At 38.9% G+C, this 25,493-nt stretch overlaps 1 protein-coding gene across 3 annotated transcripts in view; it reads right to left on the bottom strand.

The window, feature by feature from the left end:
• thsd7ba (thrombospondin, type I, domain containing 7Ba) overlaps positions 1–25,493 on the bottom strand; it is a 300,618-nt gene that overhangs the window by 106,914 nt on the left and 168,211 nt on the right. For all 3 annotated transcript variants that reach the window (XM_077216170.1, XM_077216171.1, XM_077216172.1), the window contains 3 exons: positions 15,968–16,159; positions 8,924–9,152; positions 1,166–1,281 (listed from right to left, as the gene is read on the bottom strand). In XM_077216170.1, the coding sequence (XP_077072285.1) occupies positions 1,166–1,281; positions 8,924–9,152; positions 15,968–16,159 (537 nt within the window). The remainder of the gene's footprint in view (positions 1–1,165; positions 1,282–8,923; positions 9,153–15,967; positions 16,160–25,493) is intronic.

The following is a 25,493-nucleotide window of genomic DNA, read 5'->3' as shown; positions in this document are numbered from 1 at the left end:
TTAAATGTAATAAAACTTTTCTGCTGGTAAGAAAAGCCCCTCTGAGGATGACACAAATGGTATGTGGTCCGGCTTTCACATGCTTTTACAGCAGTGTATGACATCACGTCCCAGTAGGTTGGTGTGAAATCTTGTTTTCACTATCAACATACTGTCCTCATGGACCAAATGAATTTTAGAATCTAATAACCAACTCTGTACATATAATGACTTTTCTCGTAAGAAAAGAAGGAAATTATTAGATAAGAGAGAATGGGGAAATGCTGAAATCTGATTGAGATGTTAAATAACATTTAAAATCAGCAATTAAATCTGACATGAACGGTCCCATAAATGTTGTTTCTTAAGCTCAAATAACATTAAAAAAGCATTTATTTCAGGTTAGTCAAGCCAATGCACATGTTGTAATCCCAATTGAGCATCTCAAGACACTTCTAACTGTGGATGCAGTAACATGATGACTTGATCAACTGACGACTGGTGTAACCGGTCCTACTTGACCCGCTCCGAGCGGGATTCGACCCGGGCGCAGTCTCTAGCACCAATTGTTAGTGTGCCACTTGAGATCAGGGGAGTGAGGTTTACACGCACACCGTATATAGTATATATATATATATATATATATATATATATATATTCATCCTTTAATTCAGTAAGGACTCATTACATTTATCAAAAGAGACAGTAAAGATATTTATAATGTCTTTATTCAAATTTCTATTTTTAAATAATGCTGCTCTTTCATATGTATCACGGTTTCCACATTTTCTTTTTCTGTTTTCAACATTGGTAATAATAAAAAATGTTTCTTGAGCATCAGATTAGCATATTATATTTCTTTCTGAAGGATCATGTGACACTGAAGACTGGAGTAATGATGCTAAAAATTCAGCTTTGCCAACACATTAATAAATAACATCTTAATATTTCACAATATTACTGTATTTTGACATAAGATGATCAAAACTTTAAAAATAAATATATAAATCTTACAGCGTACATGATCACTATGAAGATTAAAACAGTCTTCGTATGTGTTCCACAGGAAAAAATAAAAGCAAACAGTTTTGGAAATACATTTTTATTTTCAGGTGAACTATCCCTGTATGTGAGGTCCCACTGAAATGTCACAGCTAAAGGTTGTGTGAGGAGATTGTATCAATACCTGGCAGGCATGTGGTAGGGCAGGCTGTCCATTCACTGAAAGGAGTCACAATGCAATCTTTTCTACAGGGCAGTAAACAGGGTTGAATGGTGTCCGGTTGGGCAGATTCTGGACACCTATGACACAGACACATGGAGAACAGAAAGAAGGATTTTTTTTCTAGATCAGTGATAACCTGTCTTAATTCATACTGCAGCTGCTCTGTCCTTGACCTTTTTACCATGGGTGCAGATATCATCTGTGCTGGTCTCATGTGCAGGTTGATTTACTGTACCCCAAAAACCCAGACATTATCATGTACAGATACCATGCAGTTCCAATGACACTATCTGTGTAACAGAAGATCACAACTAGACTGTAGGGGAAGTTGACGTAATATTTATTGCATCTTACCAGCAGAAGCTGAAGCTGATTGTATCTGAGTGAGTATACTGTAAAAGTGAGTTATTTCGGTATGAGTGACGGCAAGCGAGACACTACGTGAGCCTTTATATTTCTTAAGAGAGAGATAAAGAGAGATTCCCCACACAGCTCACTATACTGTACTGTGTAATCTAATGGAAAGAGAGTTTATGATTCTGTGCTCTAAAATACTTTATTCTGATTGGTTGATCACAGAGCTCCATGGTCACGATTATACATAATAATTGTATATTTGGCAAACAATTTCCAACATGTAAAAAAAAAAAAAAGAACACACCATGAATTTTTCCCCCAACACCCAACATGTATGGATGCACAACACAACTGTGGGGTTTTTGTTTTGTTGTTGTTGTTGTTGTTGTTTTTGAAAAAAGTCTCTTAGGCTAACCAAGGCTGCATTTATTTGATCAAAATTACAGTGAAAACAGTAATGCTATGAAATATTATTAACATTTAAAACAACTGTTTGTCTTCTATTTTAATATATTTTTTAAAAGCAATTTATTCCTGTGATGGAAAGCCATCATTACTCCAATCTTCAGGGTCACATGATCCTTCAGAAATCATTATAATATGCTGATCTGGTGCTCAAGTAACACTTATCATCAATATGAATGTTGAAAAAAAGTTGTTCTGATTGCTATTTTTGTGGAAGTATGATGCAGTTTTTCAGAATTATTCAAAAATTATTAAGTCAAAAAGATCAGCATTACATTTTTTTTTTAAATCTTTAAATGCATTTATAATGTTACTAATTTAGTAACATTATACATGAATTTACTGTAATTTTTGACCAATTTAATGCATCCTTGCTAAATGAACGTATTTAAAATCTTACTGAATCCAAACTTTTGACCAGTTGTGTATTAATTCAGTTAATGCGGTTTAATTAAGTTTTATCTGGACAGTTTTGATGTGTAACATAATTTAACAAATAAAAATTTTACTTTGAATTTTTAATTCAACAAAAAATATTAACATAACTTCAACTGTCTTCAGTGGAATAAGTAGTATATACCGACATTTACTGTCCATCTGGTGTACTACTTTTTTTCCATAACAATGTACCCGTTTCACGGCTCTCCTAGCACTCTCCGGTATGGGTTACTTATAAAACATTGAAAGAAATTCAACTTTAAATCAATATTTCATGCACATTGATCTATTTGGTAAACAGCCATGTGGACGGAAAATTACATTCACTCTGGTGAATATATAAGAGATAATATACAGCCAGACGATCGTTTTCACAAAACAAACCCCTTTCTGGTTGAAACAAGACCCATTATTTTGTGATAATGACTGGTTGACTGCACATGATCCCTTACATATGCACTGGGGTGTACGTCCTGCTGGACATGTGTCCTTGTGAGTGCGAGTATGTGCATGCTTTTGTTTGAGAGCATGTTGATCCATGGAGAATGTCCATCCCTTTAAGCTGGATTCTGGATTTCATTTTCCAGCATACATCAGCTCTAAAGAGAGGCGGTGGGACTCAGCAGGCCTCTACCAAATACAGGCTTTGGAGACCAGCAAACAGGACACATCAAAGTATGGGACAAGAAAGAACAGAGCCATGAATCATCTGTTTCTCTCTCACTTTTGTGCTCTGTGGAGCAGAATGTCATTACAGAGGGCAATCACCCAAAGTCATTGATTCTACACAGCTTTAGCAGAGGAACAAAAGAGTGGGTGGAGGATAAGTGCAAGAAATCACTATAAAGAGGAGACATCACTGAAGACAACAGGTTGACACAAAACAAAGCGGGTTTATGTTTTGTTCAGCTCAAATGGATAGATCACCCAAAAATGAAAATTCTGTCATAATTTACTCATGTCGTTCCAAACCCCATAAGTCTTTCGTTCATCTTCGGACACAAATTAAGATCTTTTTGATGAAATCTGAGAGCTTTCTGTCCCTCCATTGACAGCTACACAACTACCACTTTGAAGCTTCATAAAGAGATCGTAAAACTAATACATATGATTTGAGCGGTTTAGTCTGATGTTCTGAGATACACATGAGATATGGTAAACAGAAGCTCAAGCATGTTTTCTTGATGTGCAAAAAACAATTAGGTTCATTCTCATGTGTTAAGCAGCACGTTTGAGCTTCAGCAAGAACCAATGAGGTTCATTCTTGTGTTACGCAGCACGTTTGAGCTTCAGCATGAACCAATGAGGTTCATTCTTGTGTTACGCAGCATGTTTGAGCTTCCACAGGAACCAATGAGGTTCATTCTTGTGTTACGCAGCACGTTTGAGTTTCCACAAGAACCAATGAGGTTCATTCTTGTGTTACGCAGCACGTTTGAGTTTCCACAAGAACCAATGAGGTTAATTCTTGTGTTACGCAGCACGTTTGAGTTTCCACAAGAACCAATGAAGTTCATTCTTGTGTTACACAGCATGTTTGAGCTTCCACAAGAACCAATGAGGTTCATTCTTGTGTTACGCAGCATGTTTGAGCTTCCACAAGAACCAATGAGGTTCATTCTTGTGTTACGCAGCACGTTTGAGTTTCCACAAGAACCAATGAGGTTCATTCTTGTGTTACACAGCATGTTTGAGCTTCCACAAGAACCAATGAGGTTCATTCTTGTGTTACGCAGCACGTTTGAGCTACCACAAGAACCAATGAGGTTCATTCTTGTGTTACGCAGCACGTTTGAGCTTCCACAAGAACCAATGAGGTTTGTTCTTGCACGTCAAACAGGTCAAGCAAACTGTTTATAATAAAAATATATATAATTCATTACATTTATATAGCACTTTTCTGGGTACTCAAAGCACTTTATATGGAAGGGGGAATCTCCTCAACCACCACCAATGTGCAGCATCGACCTGGATGATGCGACTGCAGCCATATTGCACCAGAGTGCCCACAACACACACCAGCTTATTGATGGAGAGGAGACACCAGCTTACACCAGCTTACTGATGAAGCCAATCAGTATATGGAGTGATTAGGAGGCCATGATGGACAGAGGCCAATGGGCATATTTGGCCAGGTAACACCCATACTCTTTTTTTTCTGAAGGACATCCTGGGATTTTTAATGACCACAGAGAATCAGGACCTCAGTTTAACATCTCAGCCGAAGGACGGAACTTTTTAATGTTCATCATATAAAGCGATTGTGTCTCATCAGAAAACTTGACTAAACCGCTCAATTCATTTAAATTAGTTTTACAATTCCTTTATGAATTATTTTAAGTGTCAAAGTGGAACAGAAACTGCCAATGGAGGACAGAAATCTCTTAGATTTCATTAAACATATATTTTGTGTTTCGAAGATGGACAAAAGTCTAACAAGTTTGGAACGACACGAAGGTGAGTAAATAATGACAGAATCATTTTTGTGTGAAATAAACCTTTAAACATTGGATGGGCCATGCTTAAAGCTGTCATACAAAAACATTAATTCACAGGACAAAAGCAATATGAAACAACACACTTGTTGAATTCATAATTAAAATAGATTTCCCTGAAAAGAGTAAAGTCTTTGACTGAATAGTGTTTTAAGATATTACTCCATTTGTGTCATCCCAACACAGAATTAACCAATGTTTTTTTTTTTTTTTTTTTTGGTGGGGCTAATGTTGCAGAAATTACACTGCACCAATCTGTAGGCAAATTAATAAGGCATATTGAAGAATTGTTTATTACGATAATTATTAATAATACAACTATATTTTAAACACTGTTATATCATATTGCTGTTGTCGCAGTTTTAGAAAAGCAGTAAGTCAGTGCAGAAGTGCAGAAATTACTAATTTCCACTGTAACTATTCTGATTCAAATAGTTTATTATGCTATCTCTTGGCAAATTACTTAATGACATATTTGTTCATTACAATTATCTAATAATTAATATAATAATTTTTATAAACACTGTTTAATCATATTGATGTTGCCAGTTTTAGAAAAGCAATAATTCACCCAAGGTCGTGGATTAAATTTAATCCATTTATGTGAATGACAGTGGAGAGAGAGAGAGAAGGCAGGAAATGATGTGGCAGTGGAGAGCGGCAGTGGAGAGAGAAGACAGGAAATGATTTGGAATGAGGAGGAAATAGCTTGTAAATCAAGCTTGAACTTGCATCACCCACATTTCATTGGTCCAACAAACAAACATAATATATCATCCTGCTCCAAAAAACTGTTCATTTAAAATTGCTGAGATCAGATCACATTTAATGTTGACAGACAAGTTGCATTGTACCTACATGGAACCTGGTTTATTTTCCTCTTTAAGCAAGCATATGAGTATTCATAAAGAACAGGTCTATCAGCAGAAATATAAACAAACATCTCCCTGTTGGGTCATTTCATATATCAGGATGTTTAAATAGCTCAGCCATGCTGTTTTAAATAAAGCAGAGTTATCTGAACACACACCACGAAATATCAGCCGCTCTCATCTGATGACATGTTCTGATGCTCTGTTCTGGCACGCTCCAGCACATGCGGCAAGGCACAAGGGATATGATGTGTGTGTGACACAGACAAATAAATTGAACCACACCATCAAACACATCCGCGCAGTATACAGTACACCCATCTGTGATTTATGCTTCAGTATATCTGTGAGTGAGAGCGTGTGTGTGTCAACAGACCACTATAAACCAGACTGTGATTTGTTCTCTCCCGACTGTAAAGAAGCTTAGATTATTCATTGGTAAACACAATTGCATATGACACCGTTTTTTCCTTAACACACGTTATGCTGCAAAAAAAAAAAAAAAAAAAAAAAAAATATATATATATATATATATATATATATATATATATATATATATATATATATGAGTGTGTGTGTGTGTGTGTGTGTGTGCTTGTCTTTATTCCAGTAAATGTATAAACATCCCTAAATCCAGATATATTTACTTGAGAAGTAAAAGTGTGTAATACATCAATATTTGTTTTCAGAATATAAGACTAAAAAATAATTTTAAAACTTTAGGTGTTGTTAGAGTAATGCTTGAATAAAATATACAGTAGAGGCCAAAAGTGATCTCAGACCTAGGAAAATTGAGATATTCAACCTTTATTTAAATATTATTACATTTTTTTTTTTAAAATGTGGTAAGCATATTGCATTGTTGTGCTTGGAGTTTTATTTTTGACAATGCCATGAAACATGCACAATATTGTGGACATAATTTTTGGCCAGTCTGTCATTTTCCAAAATTATGAAAACATGCAAAAACAAGAGAAGGAACAAATAAACTGTTAAAAAAAATGCTGCCATCAATTTTTAGGTACAATCAACTTGGATGTTTAAGTAATTTCAACTTAAATAACATTAAGCTGATTTAAAAATGAGAATTGCTTAACTTATTAAAGCAATGTAATAATGTTCTCATAATTTATCGATCATATAATAGTTTACAGTGTATTAATAACTGCTTATGTTGTAGTCAATGTATGGTTTTTCTTGTGAGCTTTTTGAAAGCTTTTTTTTTTCAAAGTTAAATACAACCTGTAGCTGTAGTTTGCCTTTTTTGCCAAATAATTTTGTCAGATAAATACCTTAAAAAAAGTTTAGTGTTTTGTTCTTCCCTCATATAAAAAAAGAATATATATATATATATATATATATATATATATATATATATATATATATATATATATATATATATATATATATATATACATGTTGGGTCATTAAAACAAATATTACTTCTATAGACATAATTTTTGACCACTATATATGTCATCAATTGTGCTCCTCCTGTGTGAGGTTGCTGCCTGTGGATAGTGTTTCAAAATGACCATTTATCAATCCAATGATGCATTTAAAGCAGTCTTAGAAGCTTGTCAATGTAGGCACAGAGCTACTCTTAAAATCGTATGCAATTTTGCTTCTCATGTAAATAAATGCATCTTGTTTTAAATATAGATATATTAGATATTTTCACTAAAAAGAGAAAAACCAGCATGTGTTTCCAGACAGCCCCCCTCCCAAAACTGAGATAAAGCCGAAACCTATAACCAGGCCAGTGAAATACGCCAGCCCATAAACTCACTTTACGTTGGTGTCATTAATATAACAGAAAGAAATGGATAAACGACTGCATTATTTATGAGCCCCTTTTCCTGATGCACAACACAATATCTTCTCCATGCAATGCAATAGAACATTTTATCTTACCCAAAGCGCCATTACACCACTCCCACAGGAAACATTTATCAAGGAAAGACCTGGGGCAACATGAACCTCTCATAGAGGAAACAGAGAGAAAAAGTCAAGCCTGCACTCAGAGCCATGCACAGCACAAGAATGAGAATATTGACAGACTCAATGTATAAGATATGGCTTCAGCAAATGTAAACCAAGCGATCTTCCCTTGTGAAAAGGTCAGGGAAATGTGAACATCTCATGAGAACAGCTTTCAGTACTATACAGTACATATATGTTGTGCTGTACGTCTCATTAATGCAGTGTAAACGTGATGTTTAAATGGAAAACTATTAAATCTGGATTTCAGGACTGTTTGATTGTGTAGCACTAGCAGAATGCCTCAAAGACACATCCCATAGCAGAAGTGTATAATATCTGCTTTAATTTAGCGCTCTGATCAAACTAAACGTACATATATTTACAAAAGCTAGTAGAGGGAAATATTTCTCTCTGGGAAGTTCATTATTCACCAAATACGGATGTCCTGATATTATGTACTTGTATGTAAAAATATACATCTAGGAGAGAAAATGCTGACAATGTTTTATAGATAAAGCTATAAAAATGGATGATCCCATAAAGGAAACTGGACAGATTCAGGAACATTATAAAACCGAAACCCTCTAAAAACATTCTGAATTGAATGTCGGCAGATATTTGATGAGGTATTTGAATGCATTTGATAAGGCTGTTTATACTTATGTTGGTGGTTGTTCACACAACACTTAAATCCTGTATTTGATACATTTGTTCAGACAAACGCTGTGCTCAGATGATGAGTGCTAAGTGAAATCTGATCTTACTCTACCAAATGAAATGCATTTCCAAAATCTTACTTTAAACAGATTTCAAATCACAAAAGGATTTTTTTTTTTTGCTGAAAGAATTTTGCTACATGTCTGAGAAAAGTGTTATTGCCTGCATCTGACAGGTAATTTAAGTGCTCTATGGTATTTAATATTAAAAAGCAGTGATCACCAAAGATTAGTAAAATTTACAATTTAAACCTCATGCTATGAGCAGTGGTGGAAAATCTATGTGCTTTAATAATCTAACCACCACAAAAGGCCACTGCAAACACTTTCAGTGTGGTGTGTGGAAATGCAGAAATCCACAGATTATAAATTTCATACATAAAAATAAGGCACCTTTTGGGAATAACCGGCCCGACGCCCATTTTCATGCAGACCACTTTACGAATCTGCACCCCGCCAGCACAGGTGGCCGTTCCGTTCCAGTAGCCGGTGCCATTTAGATTCATGGAGGAGTCTTCAATGCATGGTCCCCATGGTGACGCTTCCCAGTAGAACGTGATGCATGGATGAGCGTTACAAGTTCTCCACTCCTCCAGAGCAGTAGCAGCTGGACATGCCTTAGCTGAAATGAAAAAAGTTCATTTACTGCATTACAGATGCAAAAACCCTCTCTTAAGTTTGCTTTAATGCTCCATAAAATCTTAACGAGCTACATGAGCACAAGAGGCATGAAGCCGAAATCTACTGGGACATGTGAAGAGATGTAGTTCCCTTTCAAGGGAACTCGAGCTGCGTTTGAGACGCGGTGGGAACGCTCTGCGTGATTACGTCGTGAAGCACGTGTAAAATCAGTCCAATGGAAGCCCGCTACGACATAGGTGACGTCATAGACCAAGAAACTATAAAGCAACCCTGAAATCAGACCGCGATAGCTTCTGCACCTTCAGCAAGCGCTCTCTGTATATCTGTCCTTGTCTATTTATTGTTGTCTGTCAAGCCCCTTATATATATATATATATATATATATATATATATATATATCACTATGGCGAGCAAGCAAAGTTATAAACCTTGTGTTGTGCCCTGCCCTCGTTAAATCACGGGTGGGGACACACATCCTATGTGTATTGCTTGTTTGGGAGTGGAGCATGCCCAGTCAGTCCTCGAGGGGGCTGACTGTGAGCATTGCTTGAGTTTGTCTATGAAAACTCTCCGCTCTCGCCGGGCGTTCTTTGAGGAGGACGGTTCGGTTCGCGCTCCCCGAGGTGCGGGTCCCGCTGCTGCCGAGGCACAGCGTCGACTTTCATCTTGGGGTTCGCAGATGGATCTAGTAGCGGGGTTTGAGACGGGCCCCGCCCTTTCTCAGCCCTTACCTGCTGGATTCGGTGTCTTTGCCCAGGAAGGAGCCCGCTCTGCGGCTTCTCCTTCCCAGGCTGAGGCACCAATATTACGGCTATCCAGTTCTGAGGATCTGGATGTCGGTAGTATGGGGGATTTTGAGTGTTCGCCAGCTCATACCCCTGCTGATGAGGAGCTTATGGAGGTTTTATCTCGTGCTGTTACTAAATTAAATATTGAGTGGCCAGCCGATGATTTCGATGTTGAATCTAGAAAGAGTCTTTTAGATGAACGTTATTTACCATCTAGATCACGACCTCCTCGTCGGGAACTCCCGTTTTTTCCCGATCTCCACACCTAGGTTTCGAGATCATGGATTAAACCGGCGTCTTTCAGAGTGCATAACCCACAAACTAAGAATTATAGTAAAGTTCAAGGGATTGATCATTATGGTTATTTGACTATGCCTCGTGCTGAAGACACACTAGCGAGCTATCTCTCCCCTGAGTCTTCTTGTTCTCTGAAAGCCCCGACGTTACCCACCAAACCATTAAAAAATACATCTTTCTTGGTGGGTAAAGCGTATTCGGCAGCAGGTCAGGCCGCAGCATGTTTGCACACTATGTCGATTCTCCAAGCGTACCAGGCTGACCTGCTGAAGGACATAGACGATAGTGAGGAAGTTAGTGCTGACGCAATTCGAGAATTGCGTCGCACGACAGATTTATCTCTCCGAGCCACCAAGGAGACGGCCAAGTCTGTGGGCCGCTCTATGGCAGCCTTGGTGGCCACGGAACACCATTTATGGTTAAATTTATCGGAAATAAAGGATAAAGATAGATCTGTTCTTCTGGACGCACCGCTGTCACCTACAAGTCTGTTCGGTGACGCTATAGATTGTGTCGTCGATAGGTTTCAAGAAAATAAGAAACAAGCGGCTGTGTTTCAGAGGTTTCTTCCTCGCCGGTCTATTGTCCCCGAGGCTGCTCGTAGTATAAAGTCTGAGCAGCCTCGTCCGTCTACGAGCTCCTCTCACAGAGTTCAACAAAAACAGAGCGTCGCCGCTCGGGCACTTCCTCAATCTACGGTTCCTGAGTGGCGCTCACAGCCCAGACCTGTTAGGGGTAGACAAGATCTGAGGACTGTTATCTCTAGGAGGGCTTGGGCTAAGAAGAAGTCCTGACGCCAAGGCTATCAGGCTTCTGAGGGTGGTCCCCTCCTTGGCACCCTCCGGGGGGCGACTCTCCGAGGAGAGCCGCAGCGCTGCCACTTCGGTTGTTCCCTGCCGGTTCGCCGCTTCAGGGCACCGAGGTGTCAGCGTCCCCGTGCAATCCTCTGAGGAGGGTTGTAGAACGGTGAGTTCGGTTGTTCCCTGCCGGTTCGCCGCTTCAGGGCGCCGAAATGATTGTTCAATCAAATCCAGAGGCCAGTCTCGAGAGACTGGTTCCCTTATCGGAATTTCTGGCAGCGTGGAAACTTCTGCCAAATATTTCTCTATGGGTCCTGCACATAATAGAAAAGGGTTACAGAATTCAGTTCAGTTCTCGTCCGCCCAGATTTCAAGGAGTCCTCCCCACGGTGGTGGACTCACAGCAGGCTCTGGTAATGGAGCAAGAAGTACTGACACTTCTTCGAAAGGGAGCTATAGAAAGGGTTTCTCCTCCCAGCAGAGAGTCAGGGTTTTACAGCTGTTACTTCATTGTTCCAAAGAAGGATGGAGGGCTGCGTCCTATTCTAGACCTGCTCCAGTTAAACAGCAGGGTTCAGAAACTCAAGTTCAGAATGCTTACACTCAAACAGATTGTATCACAGATTCAGTCCGAGGACTGGTTTGTCACAATAGACTTGAAGGACGCGTACTTCCATGTATCTATCCATCCTCATCACAGGAGGTTCCTGAGGTTCGCTTTCAGGGGTGAAGCATACCAATATCGGGTTCTTCCATTTGGCCTAGGTTTATCTCCCTGCACCTTTACAAAATGCGTGGATGCAGCTCTGGCTCCGTTGAGACTCCAGGGCATCCGCGTATTAAATTACATCGACGATTGGATGATTTTAGCTCAGTCACAGCAGGTGGCAGTTCAGCATCGAGATGCTGTTCTGTCCCACATAAAGAGTTTGGGGTTGCGGCTAAACACCAAAAAGAGTGTGCTCCTCCCTGCTCAGAGGACCACTTTTCTAGGTGTAATTTGGGATTCGACCACAATGCAGGCACGCCTGTCTCATGCTCGTATTTCTGCGATTCTCACAGCCGCAAAGAATGTGAAACTAGGCCAGTCACTCACTGTGAAACAGTTTCAGAGACTGTTGGGTCTCATGGCAGCTGCGTCCAACGTTATTACTTTTGGCCTTCTGTACATGAGACCCCTGCAGTGGTGGCTCAGGACCAAGGGGTTTTCTCCGAGGGGAAATCCGTTCCGCAAGATCAAGGTCACGCGGCTATGCCTTGGCCTTGTGGAAGAAACCTTGGTTCCTCGCCCAGGGCCCAGTGTTGGGGGCTCCTTGTCGACGCGTCACGCTTTCGACGGATGCTTCCCTCACGGGATGGGGGGCGGTCATGAGTGGCCGCTCGGCGCAAGGTCTGTGGCAGGACCATCAATGTTCCTGTCACATAAATCGTTTAGAGTTGATGGCGGTATTTCGAGCACTCAAATATTTCCTGCCAGACCTGAGAGGCCATCACGTGTTGGTCCGCACAGACAACACTTCGGTGGTCTCCTATATCAACCATCAGGGGGGTCTGAGGTCACGTCACCTTTGCAAATTGGCCCATCAGATCCTCCTATGGGCCCAGGGGAAGTTACTGTCGCTCAAGGCGGTATATATTCCGGGGCGTCAGAATTTGGGAGCAGAAATTCTGTCGAGACAGGGGCTGAGGCCCGGGGAGTGGAGACTTCACCCAGAAGTGGTGGAGTTCCTGTGGTAAAAGTTCGGTCGTGCTCACGTAGACCTTTTCGCATCATCAGATTCAAACCATTGTCCCATGTGGTTCTCTCTAACGCACCCAGCTCCTCTCGGTCTGGATGCTATGGTGCAGGTGTGGCCGAGGCTGCACCTGTACGCCTTTCCCCCGATATCTTTGCTTCCGGGGGTTCTGGAGAGGGTTCGCCGAGAAGGGGCTCGTCAGCTTCTAGTAGCCCCTTATTGGCCGACCCGAGTTTGGTTCTCGGACTTGGTGTCTCTTCTGGACGGCTCCCCCTTGGAGATCCCAATCAGGGTGGACCTCCTGTCTCAGGCCGGGGGCACGATATTTCACCCTCGGCCGGAGTTGTGGAAACTGTGGGCCTGGCCTCTGAGGGGGCCAGGCTCAGGGAGACCGGTCTTTCGACCTATGTTGTAGAAACCATTCTGCAATCCAGAGCTCCTTCCACGAGAAGGCTGTATGCGCTAAAATGGAAACTTTTCACCACGTGGTGTGTTGAACGTCAGTTAGATCCTGTTAACTGCCCTGTTGGTTCAGTTCTTGATTTTCTGCAAGACCGTTTCTCGGCCAGGTTATCTCCTTCCACCCTAAAGGTTTACGTGGCGGCTATATCTGCCTACCACACCCCTCTGGGGGGTACTTATATTGGGAGACACCCTCTAATTACTCGCTTTCTCCGTGGTACATTGAGGTTGAGACCTGCACTGCACTCTAGAGCACCGGCTTGGGACTTGGCCATTGTACTCGAGGGTCTGGCTTTAGCTCCCTTCGAGCCCATCGAGGAGGTTTCTGAAAAGTTCCTCACTCTAAAGACTTTATTTCTCCTTGCTATCTCATCTATCAAGAGAATTGGTGATTTACATGCTTTGTCGGTTGCTCCTTCATGTCTGGAATTTGCACCTGGTATGGTGAAGGCATTTCTCTACCCCAGGCCGGGTTATATTCCTAAGGTCCCACTGAATGTTGGGGGCCCAATAGTGCCGCAGGCCTTTTATCCTCCACCCTTTAATACCCCTGACCAGGAACAGCTTAACCTGTTATGTCCAGTCCGGGCTTTAGATGCCTACGTTCACAGAGCTGCCCTGTGGCGTAAATCTGAGCAACTATTTGTTTGTTTTGGGTCACTCAAGAGAGGATGCCCTGCATCTAAGCAGGTTATGAGTAAATGGATAGTCGAGGCTATTTCATTGGCTTATGAAGCGGCCGGACAGCCTTCACCTATGGTTGTGCGGGCCCATTCTACTCGGAGTATGGCAGCCTCTATGGCCTTAATTTCGGGAGTTTCCCTTCTTGACGTGTGTAATGCGGCAGGATGGTCCTCTCCGCATACATTTGTCAGGTTTTATGACCTTGACCTCTCAACTCCTGGGGCGAGGTTGCTTGCTTCTTAGTGTGCGCAGGACCTCACACAGAACTGGCATTTGTCACTATGGCGTAGGTATAGGGTTCCCACCGCGTCTCAAACGCAGCTCGAGTTCCCTTGAAAGGGAACGTCTCAGGTTACGTATGTAACCCTGGTTCCCTGATAGGGAACGAGACGCTGCGTTTGCCTGCCATACTTCCTGCATGCCCTGATCGACTTGCTTCAGGTTTTTCAGAAGCTATCGCGGTCTGATTTCAGGGTTGCTTTATAGTTTCCTGGTCTATGACATCACCTATGTCGTAGCGGGCTTCCATTGGACTGATTTTACACTTGCTTCACGACGTAATCACGCAGAGCGTTCCCACCGCGTCTCAAACGCAGCGTCTCGTTCCCTATCAGGGAACCAGGGTTACATACGTAACCTGAGACGATATATGAATAGAAGAAAAAGAATAATAAGAAAAAAACTGTTCATGGTTTAATTTCTAAACCACCAGCATCAAATATATATATATATATTTTTTAATAATGCCTCATTGACTAAATGAGACAAACAAAGTTTGGTTGCCTCAAACTCACACCATTGGTTGAGTCGACGTTGCTGTTGGGCTCCTCAATTCTGAAAGAGCCAATGTCACAGTGTTTACCAGTGTTGTTATCATTAAATAAAACTATTAACAACATTTCTGTTCATTGAAATATAGTTGAAATGAAATTGTAATATTAGACAAAATTAGAATAGACTCTTCCATACATCTGTTATCAACCATGAAACCAAAATAAATATCAGCTTATCCGTATCAGCAAAATATTTGATATTGATGCGTCCCAAAACCTTCTTCCAAAATTTGACTGTACTTCAAAACATACTAAACCTGAAGCAAAATGCTGAATGTGTATTCCACGTGTGATGCAGGCACACCTTTGACACATTTTTTGTGGGATCAACCTCCAAAATTACTTCTGCACTTTTTATAATTAAAAGTCATTCCTACTCCATCTGCCCTTGAAGCTAATGACATTGTATTGACATTCAGCCTTTCTTCATAACACAGGGACTCATTATGAGTGTAACGTAGACCAGCTGAATATTAATAAGGGCTTGTCTGATTAATGACACTGTGGATGGTGTGTAGAGGTTGGGGCTTTATTTCCATTTTTCAGATGCATGGAGATAAGTGTATGTAAGAGCATGCATAATGCTGTTACACAGGATGCACGTTTGCAAGTATGCAAGTATGCATGCATGTGTATATGTGTGTGCGTGGCTGCAGAGGGGGCGGGAGTAGTCTCTAGACTAAGCTATATTTAAGTCTTAATTACACAGCTCTTTTTGTCATTCCAGAAGGACTGTGTTTGATTGGAAAAGCCCACAGCTGTATGTAGGCAGACAGAAAAATGAGACCCTGTGAACACATTTTTATCACTGCTCCTCTGAAACAAACATACCGAATGCAAAATTGCTCCTCCACTCACAGAAACAAACTGATTAATGGTGTCATGTCACCCTCAGAGTGATATTAGGAGTAAATTACTTCCCTTGTCAAATCAATATTGCGGCATTATATTATCTGTTTATTTAAATTTTATAAAAAAAAAAAAAATTATAATAGATAGGAATGTGCAGTGAGACTGGAACACAGTGGGAATGAAAGAGGTTAGGAAATGACACATGCAGGCCAGAGGCACCACACCATGTCACATGCACCATTCATTTGAATGCCTTCAATTTTCTTGAATTGAACATACATTTATCAGACATTTGTAATAAACATTATAATCTAATTTCTGTGAAAGGTGCAAGTCAACTGACCTTCTCCTGGTAAGCCCAATACGGTCCGTGTGCGGCTTTGTCTGCCTTCTGAGTTTTTACTGGAGCAGCTATGAGAGCAGGAGGACCAATCAGACCATGAGCTGAGCACACAGTCACCTGAACACGCCATCACACAGGCCACCTCTTTAGGGGGCGACTCATCTTCACAGAGCTCCTCAGGAACAAGCTGCCCTGTTCAGTGGAACATAAGACGACTTGTAATGACACCATCATTACTTGGTGTTGACAGATATCAAGGGAGGTTATTGATGTTGTTTCAAAACGTGCACATTTGCCCATTTCTTTACTGAATAGAAAAAAGTAATAGATGTACTGGCCATTGTGAACATTCAATATTACAAAATATATTGTAAGTTGTAGACAGACAGATATATATATATATATATATATATATATATATATATATATATAGACAGATAGACATAAAGATAGATAGATAGATAGATAGATAGATAGATAGATAGATAGATAGATAGATAGATAGATAGATAGATAGATAGATAGATAGATCTATCATGTGACACTGAAGACTAATTGCTTCTATAATGAAGCTATGCCATCACAGAAAAATATATTTTAAAAATATAATATAAATATAAAAATATATTTTAAAATACATTAAAATAGAAAACAGTCTTTTAATTATACACAGTATTTCTGTTTTTTACTGTTTTGATTAAATAAATGCAGCCTTGGTGAGCATAGGAGACTTCTTTCAAAATTTCTGAAAGATCCAATTTCTTACGGTACTGTATCCATAAATAATATAAATAAAAAAAAAAGATAAAACAAATACAGAAATTGCAAAAAAATTTAACACTTATAAAAGACTATATTAGTCAACCACAAACCCAAGGTACCTTTACAAGACAGAAATTCATTGGGGAATAAGGAATAAGCCATTCAATCAAATAGTCCCATAACTCAGCGTTACAAGAGTAAATCCTGATTATTGTGAGGTGCCTATTATAAATGTGCTCATTTTCACTGCTTTCATCTTTTTAGTGCAACTTTGATGAAGACTACGTGGTTTTTATCTCCAAATAAGAGATCAACAGTTGTGATTCATCAGCCTTTTTGTGCTCAATCACAGAAATGGGAAACATGAAAATAGAGGTGGAGTCAGATTTGGATTTCATTATGATGAACACAACCAAGTTCTGAACACTAATACTTTAATGACGCTCCAAACCCTCACAATCAACTCTGTCAAAGCAACGGCTGCACATTACATTGTAGCGATTATGCCATCAGTTTCTCTATACAAATTATCTACTCTTTGATCTTCAAACAAATTAACCAAATTAAATATTTGCTTTGTGTGTTGCCACTGATTTTACTAATGACTACTTGATCAGATGGACAGAATTTGTTTCCTTTCGCCTGCAGGAAGGAAAAGATTTGAACACGAAACAATATTTGACAAAATGAACCAAAGGCCATTTAATTTATTGGATGCCAGTGAGCTATCAAAAGACAGAAGCGAAAGAGAGCTGGGCTGTCTGCTGAGGTTAGTGAGAGGAAAACTCTCATTTCATGCATGAAAGAGAGACATTAATCCTTCCATTCACTTCGCTAGGATTACACAAAACTTTCCTTTAACGATTAAACCCTTAAAAAAATATCCACAACAAGCAGGCGTATTACATCCTTCTTATGTGCCACCATAACGGATCGATTTCCTGAAAAAATAAAAATAAAAATAAAAAATAAAGTCACTTTTAAAACACTGAATGTGTGAAGAACTTCAGTGGTCAATATGAGACATCATTATTCCTCTTGAACTCGGTCATTCACTTTCAAACATGCAGTTAAGCAGTAAAAACCCAGAAGCAGATTTGTTATCTATGTATTTCCCCCCTGCTGTAACTGCATCCATGTCAAGAGGCTAAGAATGTGATATGGGTGATGTTCTTGATCATATGAGGCATAGATGGAGGATATTCCCTAAAGCGAGTCTCCAGCCCTCCGCCTCCAACCTTTAACACCAGGCTTCTTGAGTCATCAAAGCAAAGAGGCTGGTGAGGAGGGACTCTAGGCATGTTCTTGGCAATCAAATTGCTATTGCAAAACACTGCAGGCGACCACGTGACCCAGACTTCAATGAGTTTGAAGATAACCATTGCGTGCACGAGGTGGAGGACCCCTGAGCGTAATTTAAACTGTAGACAGAACCGGAAACTTCCATTCATCTACACTGCAGTCTCTACACCATGGCATGCGGTTTTCAGAAAGAGGTATTTGGTCTATTCTTGACACTGACATCAGGGATCCAAAATATTGAAGAGATTTATTGAAAACTTGAAATGAGTGCATTAGCATTTCAACAGGCTCCAGCAATGCAGAGAAATATCAAGAAAGAAAGACAGACTACCTGCAATAAATAAATTGAGCACTACCATTCAATATTTTGTGGTCATAAGATTTTTTTAATGTCTGTTATACTCACCAAGGCTGCATTTATTTGATCACAAATATTGTGTGTAAAAAGTCTATTTTAATATGTTTTAAAATGTAAATTATTCCTGTGATGGCAAAGCTGATTTTTTACTCAAGTCTTTAGTTACATGATCCTTCAGAAATCATTCTAACATACTGATTTGGTGCTCAAGAAACATTTCTTATTATTATCAATATTGTTTGTGGAAATGTTGATACATATATATATATTTTTGCGGTAATTTGATGGATTCTTTGATGAATAGAAAGTCTTTGCTGCCAACTGTTGATCAATTTAATGCATCCTTGCTAAATAAAAGTATTAATTTCTTTGAAAAAACACTAAGTACATGGCTGATTCTACAATTAAGAAACTTTTCTGAACAAAAATAGGTAGTTTTATAATAACTTGAAACATTTGGTCTTTTAAATGAGCTTTTCCATTTTTTAATAGTTGAATTGTAAATGAAATGTAACATTTATCTGATTGTGCTTATTTTTTTACTTTTTAAATAGGCTACCAATATTTCATTTGTGTTTACTAAAAAAATAAAAATCATTTATTTCAAATGTTATAATTTAAAATGTAATATACGGCCAATGAACTTGTGTTTGCAAATCGGAGACTTTTACAATAAAAGTAATTAGCATCAATACATTATAAAAATCCACATCACACATAATACCACATTTTACTTAAAGGTAGATTTTTACTCAAGGACATGTGATAAATGAAATATAGTTTGAGGAAGCGTCATTTTTCAATATTTAATGTTGTTAAAACTGCCCCTAACTGAAGAATCACCCATTATAAAAATGTCCAATGAATCATAAAGCACAATTAATTCTGCTGTTAATGCATATCATATACTTTAATGCCCATGCTGGTCCAGAAGCTGGTTGACCAAGGCAGTCATGGTGTTTCATATCAAACAAAATAGGTATATTACGGTGAGTAACTATGTCGGCCTTTTCAGCAGGAATGTCATATTCCCATAAAGTTAGAGATAATTTACACTGCAGAACTTTGTACAACCAAAACATTCAGTGGTATAAATGGCGATGAGTGACAGTAAGTTCACAAAAAGCTCCAGAGAAAGAAAATAGCAGGAATTATACTGCACAAATGACAGTTCAAGAGTCAGAAATAAAAACCAAGCAGTATTCATTTTAACCAACTGTGCAGCGCTGTTATTCTCGTCTTCTGAATAATGCACAAACTGTAATTCCATAACAGGTTCTTGCAATTTGATCACCCAATTGTAATAAGTTAAATTGCAGAAAGAATAATGCCAGAACTCCAAATAACACCACTGACTTACGGGTCATATTGCAGGCATCAAATGATTCCAGCTTCCCACCTCCCTAAATCAATCCACTTTCCCTATGTTATAATATATCAGAAATAATTGTGAAAGTTTGAAAGGAACACTTTGCCCCAGGAGGGCTGGATGAAAATGTGCATGCAGATTGCAGAAATTAACCTTAACAGCCCACACGGAGAGCAAAAAGCACTGGAAGGCCCACATCTTCCTGGCTGAAATCTCTTTGGCTCACTTGCATTTAAGAGGAAAAAAGCACAAATAAATAAAATAGTGCAGCTTGTGAGCACCCCTTAATCTGTGTACCATTTCATGCTACGCTGTTCACAACGTACAAAACCTTCCACACAGAAATTAAAGAGAGTAGGAGGGAAAGAGATCAAGAGAACAACCCCTTGATTTGCCTGCAAACACAGACACAAAACTATTTTGATACAACAACTTTGATTTAATCCCGCATTCAATTTTGAACAGAGCTGAAACAAAGTCATAATTGGAAGCGATAACGAGAGTAACATGAGACCTTTTCTCAGATCAGTTCTCAGTGAACACATGATGGATGAACGTTGGGCAGATTCATCATTCATTTTTCAGACAGAGTCAAGGACAAACCCATTCATTTAATAGCTTACAGGGGAATTTGTCTTTTTATAGTCTAAGAGAGCTGAAATTAATTACCAAAAATATGATACAGGCTCTTTAAATCATTCATACTCTGAATCAAATTTTGTGCATCATTAGCAGTACCAACAGGGGCGTGGCTAAAAAGGAGTCCACACAGACGATGACTACAATTCATTTTAGCTTAGATTAGAAATTCTATTGGAAGCGAGCTTCAGCGTAACACATGCTCAGACCAATTTCAATCAAATGAAGCAGTCTGTGCGGATGTTTTAAAAACCATCAGCATAAATGTATACCTCTTCTTGTAGAACGAAAACTTACCTTAAAACACATAAAAAACAAACATGTAAAATGGGGACACCGCTTTTTGTCACGACTTATTTTGTCCTTTCCACAGTTATTCTTCTGTTGAAAATGGGAAAAAAAATAATTTGAGGCAGGGATGCATCTAGTACAAAGGAATTGTCGAGTAGGAGTTCTCATTTCATTAGTGTGTGTTAGCCTGATGAGTAGTGATGTCAGCGCTGAAATGTGAAGTTCTGTGGTTGACATTAGTGGAGGATCCTGATATTCAGCATTGTTTCCTCCTGCACAGCTCTCACACGCAGTCCACTCTCAATTTCAATGATGATATCAACAATTAAATGCATTCAAATGCTCCCATATAAAACTACTGCCATACAGCTGCAAATGCATTCTATTAAAAACAATTATACTGTACAATCTTCATTCTTGAGTGTGATGAGGGCCAAAAAGAAAAATGTGTGAAAAAAAAACACATTGTGTGTACTGTATGTGTCAGAGCTTTGTAACCAACTCAACACTGTTTTTGAAAACAAAGTCCAATTAGTATTTTGCACATTTAATATCACGTTTTCCTCATATTTACTTTTGCGCATAACACATATCCAAATGGCCAACCATAGAGTCCTGCAAGGATGACACATTTTTTAGGCCAACCCAGGATTTAGCATCACTCTGGATCCCTCAGAAAATAAGCTCTGTGATGGATAAAAGAATATGATTCTTACAGGTTTGTTCATCCAAATAATACAAATTTTATGAATTTTCTGGCAAAATAAGTCGAAATGAGCAAATATAAAAAAAATAGCTATTGTTATTTTTACATTCTCTATTAAAAAACCTTAATTTGTTGGAATGACTGAGAATGACAGTCATTGACAAAATGAGAAATCCCTGCATAGTGTATTCGTTACAAATAAATTGATTATTATTAAAACTACAAACGTAGAACAAGTCAAGAGCATTGAATGATTCCCTCTTTTCTTTTATTGATTATATGATTAACATTAATAAGACAGACAGCCTATATTAAGACCGGATCTAATATAATGTTACACATCAGATGTCTTTCCCAACAGCATTCCCCAACATTCTTTACAAATAAAGACAACTTTTATGAATTGTGTAGCCTAAATAATCATCAGAAGTAAAAAGTAAATAACTAACTACACCACGGTTGCATGACTTCAAAGTTACGAAAAATCTTTAAACTCTTTTCAAACTTCTGAATGAACTATTTAATCAATTTAAAACCCACAAGTTTGAAAGTTTGAGTTAGAAAAGTTTGCAAGAGTGCGAGTATAAACACAACATGAGTTGTCCTGTTTGCCGTGATGGCGTTTAATGTCCCATTTAGCCACTTGTTACCACTGTAAAAGCATTAAAAAAATCATGAGTGGGGTATCACTGATCTATTTAATGTTGTAGAATAAATGTGAAAATATCTTGAGCTTGTATTAACCACAGACCTTATTTCAAGCATTTCACAAAAAAAAAAAAAAAAAAAAAAAAATAAACATTGACTTTGGCATGATGAAACCAAAAAGTCTAAAAATGCTAACTAATTTCTGGGATTTAGGACTTATTCCTGCAGCGATCTGATTTTTCCAAATGACCCATCTTTGGACAAACAGAACAATTTTCTTTTCTGTTCCAGCTCAGTCACTCACACCATTAGTATTCATCGACACATCAAGAAAACATAAATATTAATGTTGAAAGGTCCATGTAAACACTGAATCCTCATTATCAACAGAGGTGTGTACAAACAGTGGCTGTTTATGCAGTGCAGTATACCAGAGAGAATCATGGATCTAGAGCGGGAATGAGGAACGGATAACCCAACTGTCAGATCACCGACTTTACTTTGCATCCTATCTGTCGCATTATATTAATATTTATATCAGCAACAACTAATGAAACTCATAAAGGAATGATGTACATGACTGGGAGAGTGTAATGCAAATGAATAATATAAACAAATACAAAAAGAGAAAATAATTTTGTGACATCATACAGGAGAGAAATGTCAAATGTGATCATCACCCATAACAGACTGATGATTGAATGTTAAACTTAGAAATATCACAAACTATGACCTTAAGAGAATGGAAATACAAAATATCCCTGGAAGACATCCGATTGGTGGAACGTGTCACCTCACACAACCTTTTTCTGAGTAAACACAACACAAAGGTCAGGGAGACAGAGGACAGCTGTCATTTTAATACAAACAACAACCTATGCATGAAATGAAAAGTGACACATGCCAGTTTTCTCAATTCTTAATGTGATGTGATGCCACAGATGCACATGTATATATAAATATACAGTCATGTGAATAAGAAAGAACACCCTATTGAATTCTCTGTTTTTACTTATCAGGAAGGACATAATAAAAAAATCCTCTGGTCTTTGGCAGGTCTTAAAATTAGGTAAATACAACATCAGATGGAGAACAACACATTGTCCTTCGGCCCAAATGGACCCGAAACATTTAAATATTTATTTTTAAAAAAATCATAGCTTCATCGGAATGGTCTGAAATTTGGTGAGGGGTTTGGTACTTGGTATATGAACAACCAAAAAAATTGGGGACAGGTACTGAATAATCAAAGTGGTTGTAAAAAAAATGTGTCACACTCAGGACCTTGGCATAGGAAATTAATGGGAAATTGGCAAAAATGTGAAAATACCGAGTTTTTTTGTGCGTACAATCTACAAATCAGCCACGATCCAGAAAAAAAGCACACAACAGTGAGGGGGTGAATCTATAAAACATCAAGAGTGCAAAACAGACACATCCACACACACACACACACACACACACACACACACACACACACACACACACACACACACACACACACACACACACACACACACACACACACACACACACACACACACACAACACACTTTTATACATAAACAAACTAAAAAATTCAGATTTCATATGCGTTTTGCATTTTTAAAAAGCTCAGTTTGTCCACCAGATGGCATCCATCTCATTTCAAAAATTGCTTTCATGAGGTCTAGGCTTGACTCTAAAATGAAATACAGCTTTAAAAAAAATAAAAAAAAATATTTTTTTAAAAAATAATTTTCTATTATATTCAATGGGGGGGAAATTGGGGGAAAATGGGTCATATTTATTGCATAAATATTAATTATAAATCATAAAATTATCTCAAAACACCAAAAAAGAAAAGAGAAAATATTATAAAAAACAAGTAAAAAAAAAAATGATGATTTTCTTTTAATAAATATGAATCCCACCCCTCCGGCCCATTTGGACCCGAAGGTCCTGAGTGTGACTCTGAAATGAAGGACCCCAGAGGGTTAAAAAAAACTAGGCCAAAATGGAGAAGCCATGTGTGACAAACTAAGGCCCCATCCACACTACTGCGTTTTCGTTTAAAAACGGAGACCTTTTGCTACGTTTGCACCTCCCGTCCACACTAAAACGGGAAAAACGAAGACCCAAAACGGAGAAGTTTAGAAACGCTGCAGCTCCGTTTTTCGTTTTGAATCTCCGGAGGGCGTTTTAGTGTAGACGGGACAAAACGGAGGAGTTTAGAAACGATGACGTAGAAGGTCACGCTCGGCTCTATGATTGGGTGTCATCACCCATGACGTATCCTTCCCTGATTCGTCAGCCACCCATCACATGTCCTGTCACCGGAAGAAAACAAACAAAAACATCCTGGACTACGTAGCTGATGTTAGTGAGTGCAACATGGATAACGAATTACAAGCGTTACTGACTTTGATGTTTTTGTTAGCAGCTGTTGTGCAAGCAAATTCTGCATTTTACAATGCTATAACTGCCTACATGCGCCGGAGGCAAACTATTATTCGAGCGATCTATGACAATTCCCGTGTGCAGCGGCGGTATCAACCGTACATGGAGCGTCGGTTTTGGGTTAAGCTTCGACATTTTCTAATCTTTGCAGAGGTAGCTAACGTTACTTGCTTCCTCATCAAATCTGAGGAATAGTCCATCCGTTTCCTGTTTACACCGGCACGCGCATGCACAGTGTTGGAGAATGGTCACGTGATCCGAGTTTTCAGTCGTTTTAATGTGGACGGAGATCAATTCTAATACGCAGCTAAAACGCTGGTGTGGACGGAGATCGTTTTCGTTTTACTTCTCCGTTTTTAAACGAAAACGCAGTAGTGTGGACGGGGCCTAAGTACACCCTTACTGCTTCCATAGGAATTAACAGGGAAAGAGCAGTCAGGCGCTGCTAATCTAATGTCTTTGCTTTAGGTGTCATGTAAACAAGCAGTTGTTGCTGCCATCAATCTGAGAAGGGTTTTACGGCCATTTCTATTTCTATTCCTATATTTCTAACATTTTGAAGTCCATCTTTCAACAGTAAGGAAGATTATTCACAAGTGGAAAGATTCAAGACAGTTGCCAATTTTCCCAGGAGTGGACGTCCCAGCAAATTCCCCCCAAGTTCAGACCGTGCAATGCTCAAAAAAAACAAGAGCTTCACCTCAGACTCTACAGGCCTCAGTTAACATGTTAAATGTATACGCTCATGACAATACAATTAGAAAAAGACTGAACAAGTATGGTTTGTTTGAAAGGGTTCTTAGGAGAAAGCCTCTTCTCTTTAAAAATAACATGGCAGCACAACAAAGTTGCATCTGAACAAGCCTAAAGCCTTTTGTTCAGACCAAAGTGGAGATGTTTGGCCATAATGCACAGTGCCACGTTTGACAAAAAAACAAACACAGCATATCAGCACAAACACCTCATACCAGCGGTGAAGCACAGTGGTGGAGGGGTGATGATTTGAGCTTGT

This window comes from Siphateles boraxobius, unplaced genomic scaffold (genome assembly GCF_051911475.1).
Source record: "Siphateles boraxobius isolate OS27281-9 unplaced genomic scaffold, OSU_SipBor_1 7, whole genome shotgun sequence".
NCBI lineage: Eukaryota > Metazoa > Chordata > Actinopteri > Cypriniformes > Leuciscidae > Siphateles > Siphateles boraxobius.
The sequence above is the reverse complement of the archived record's forward strand: the minus strand, read 5'-3'. Positions and strand labels throughout refer to the sequence as shown.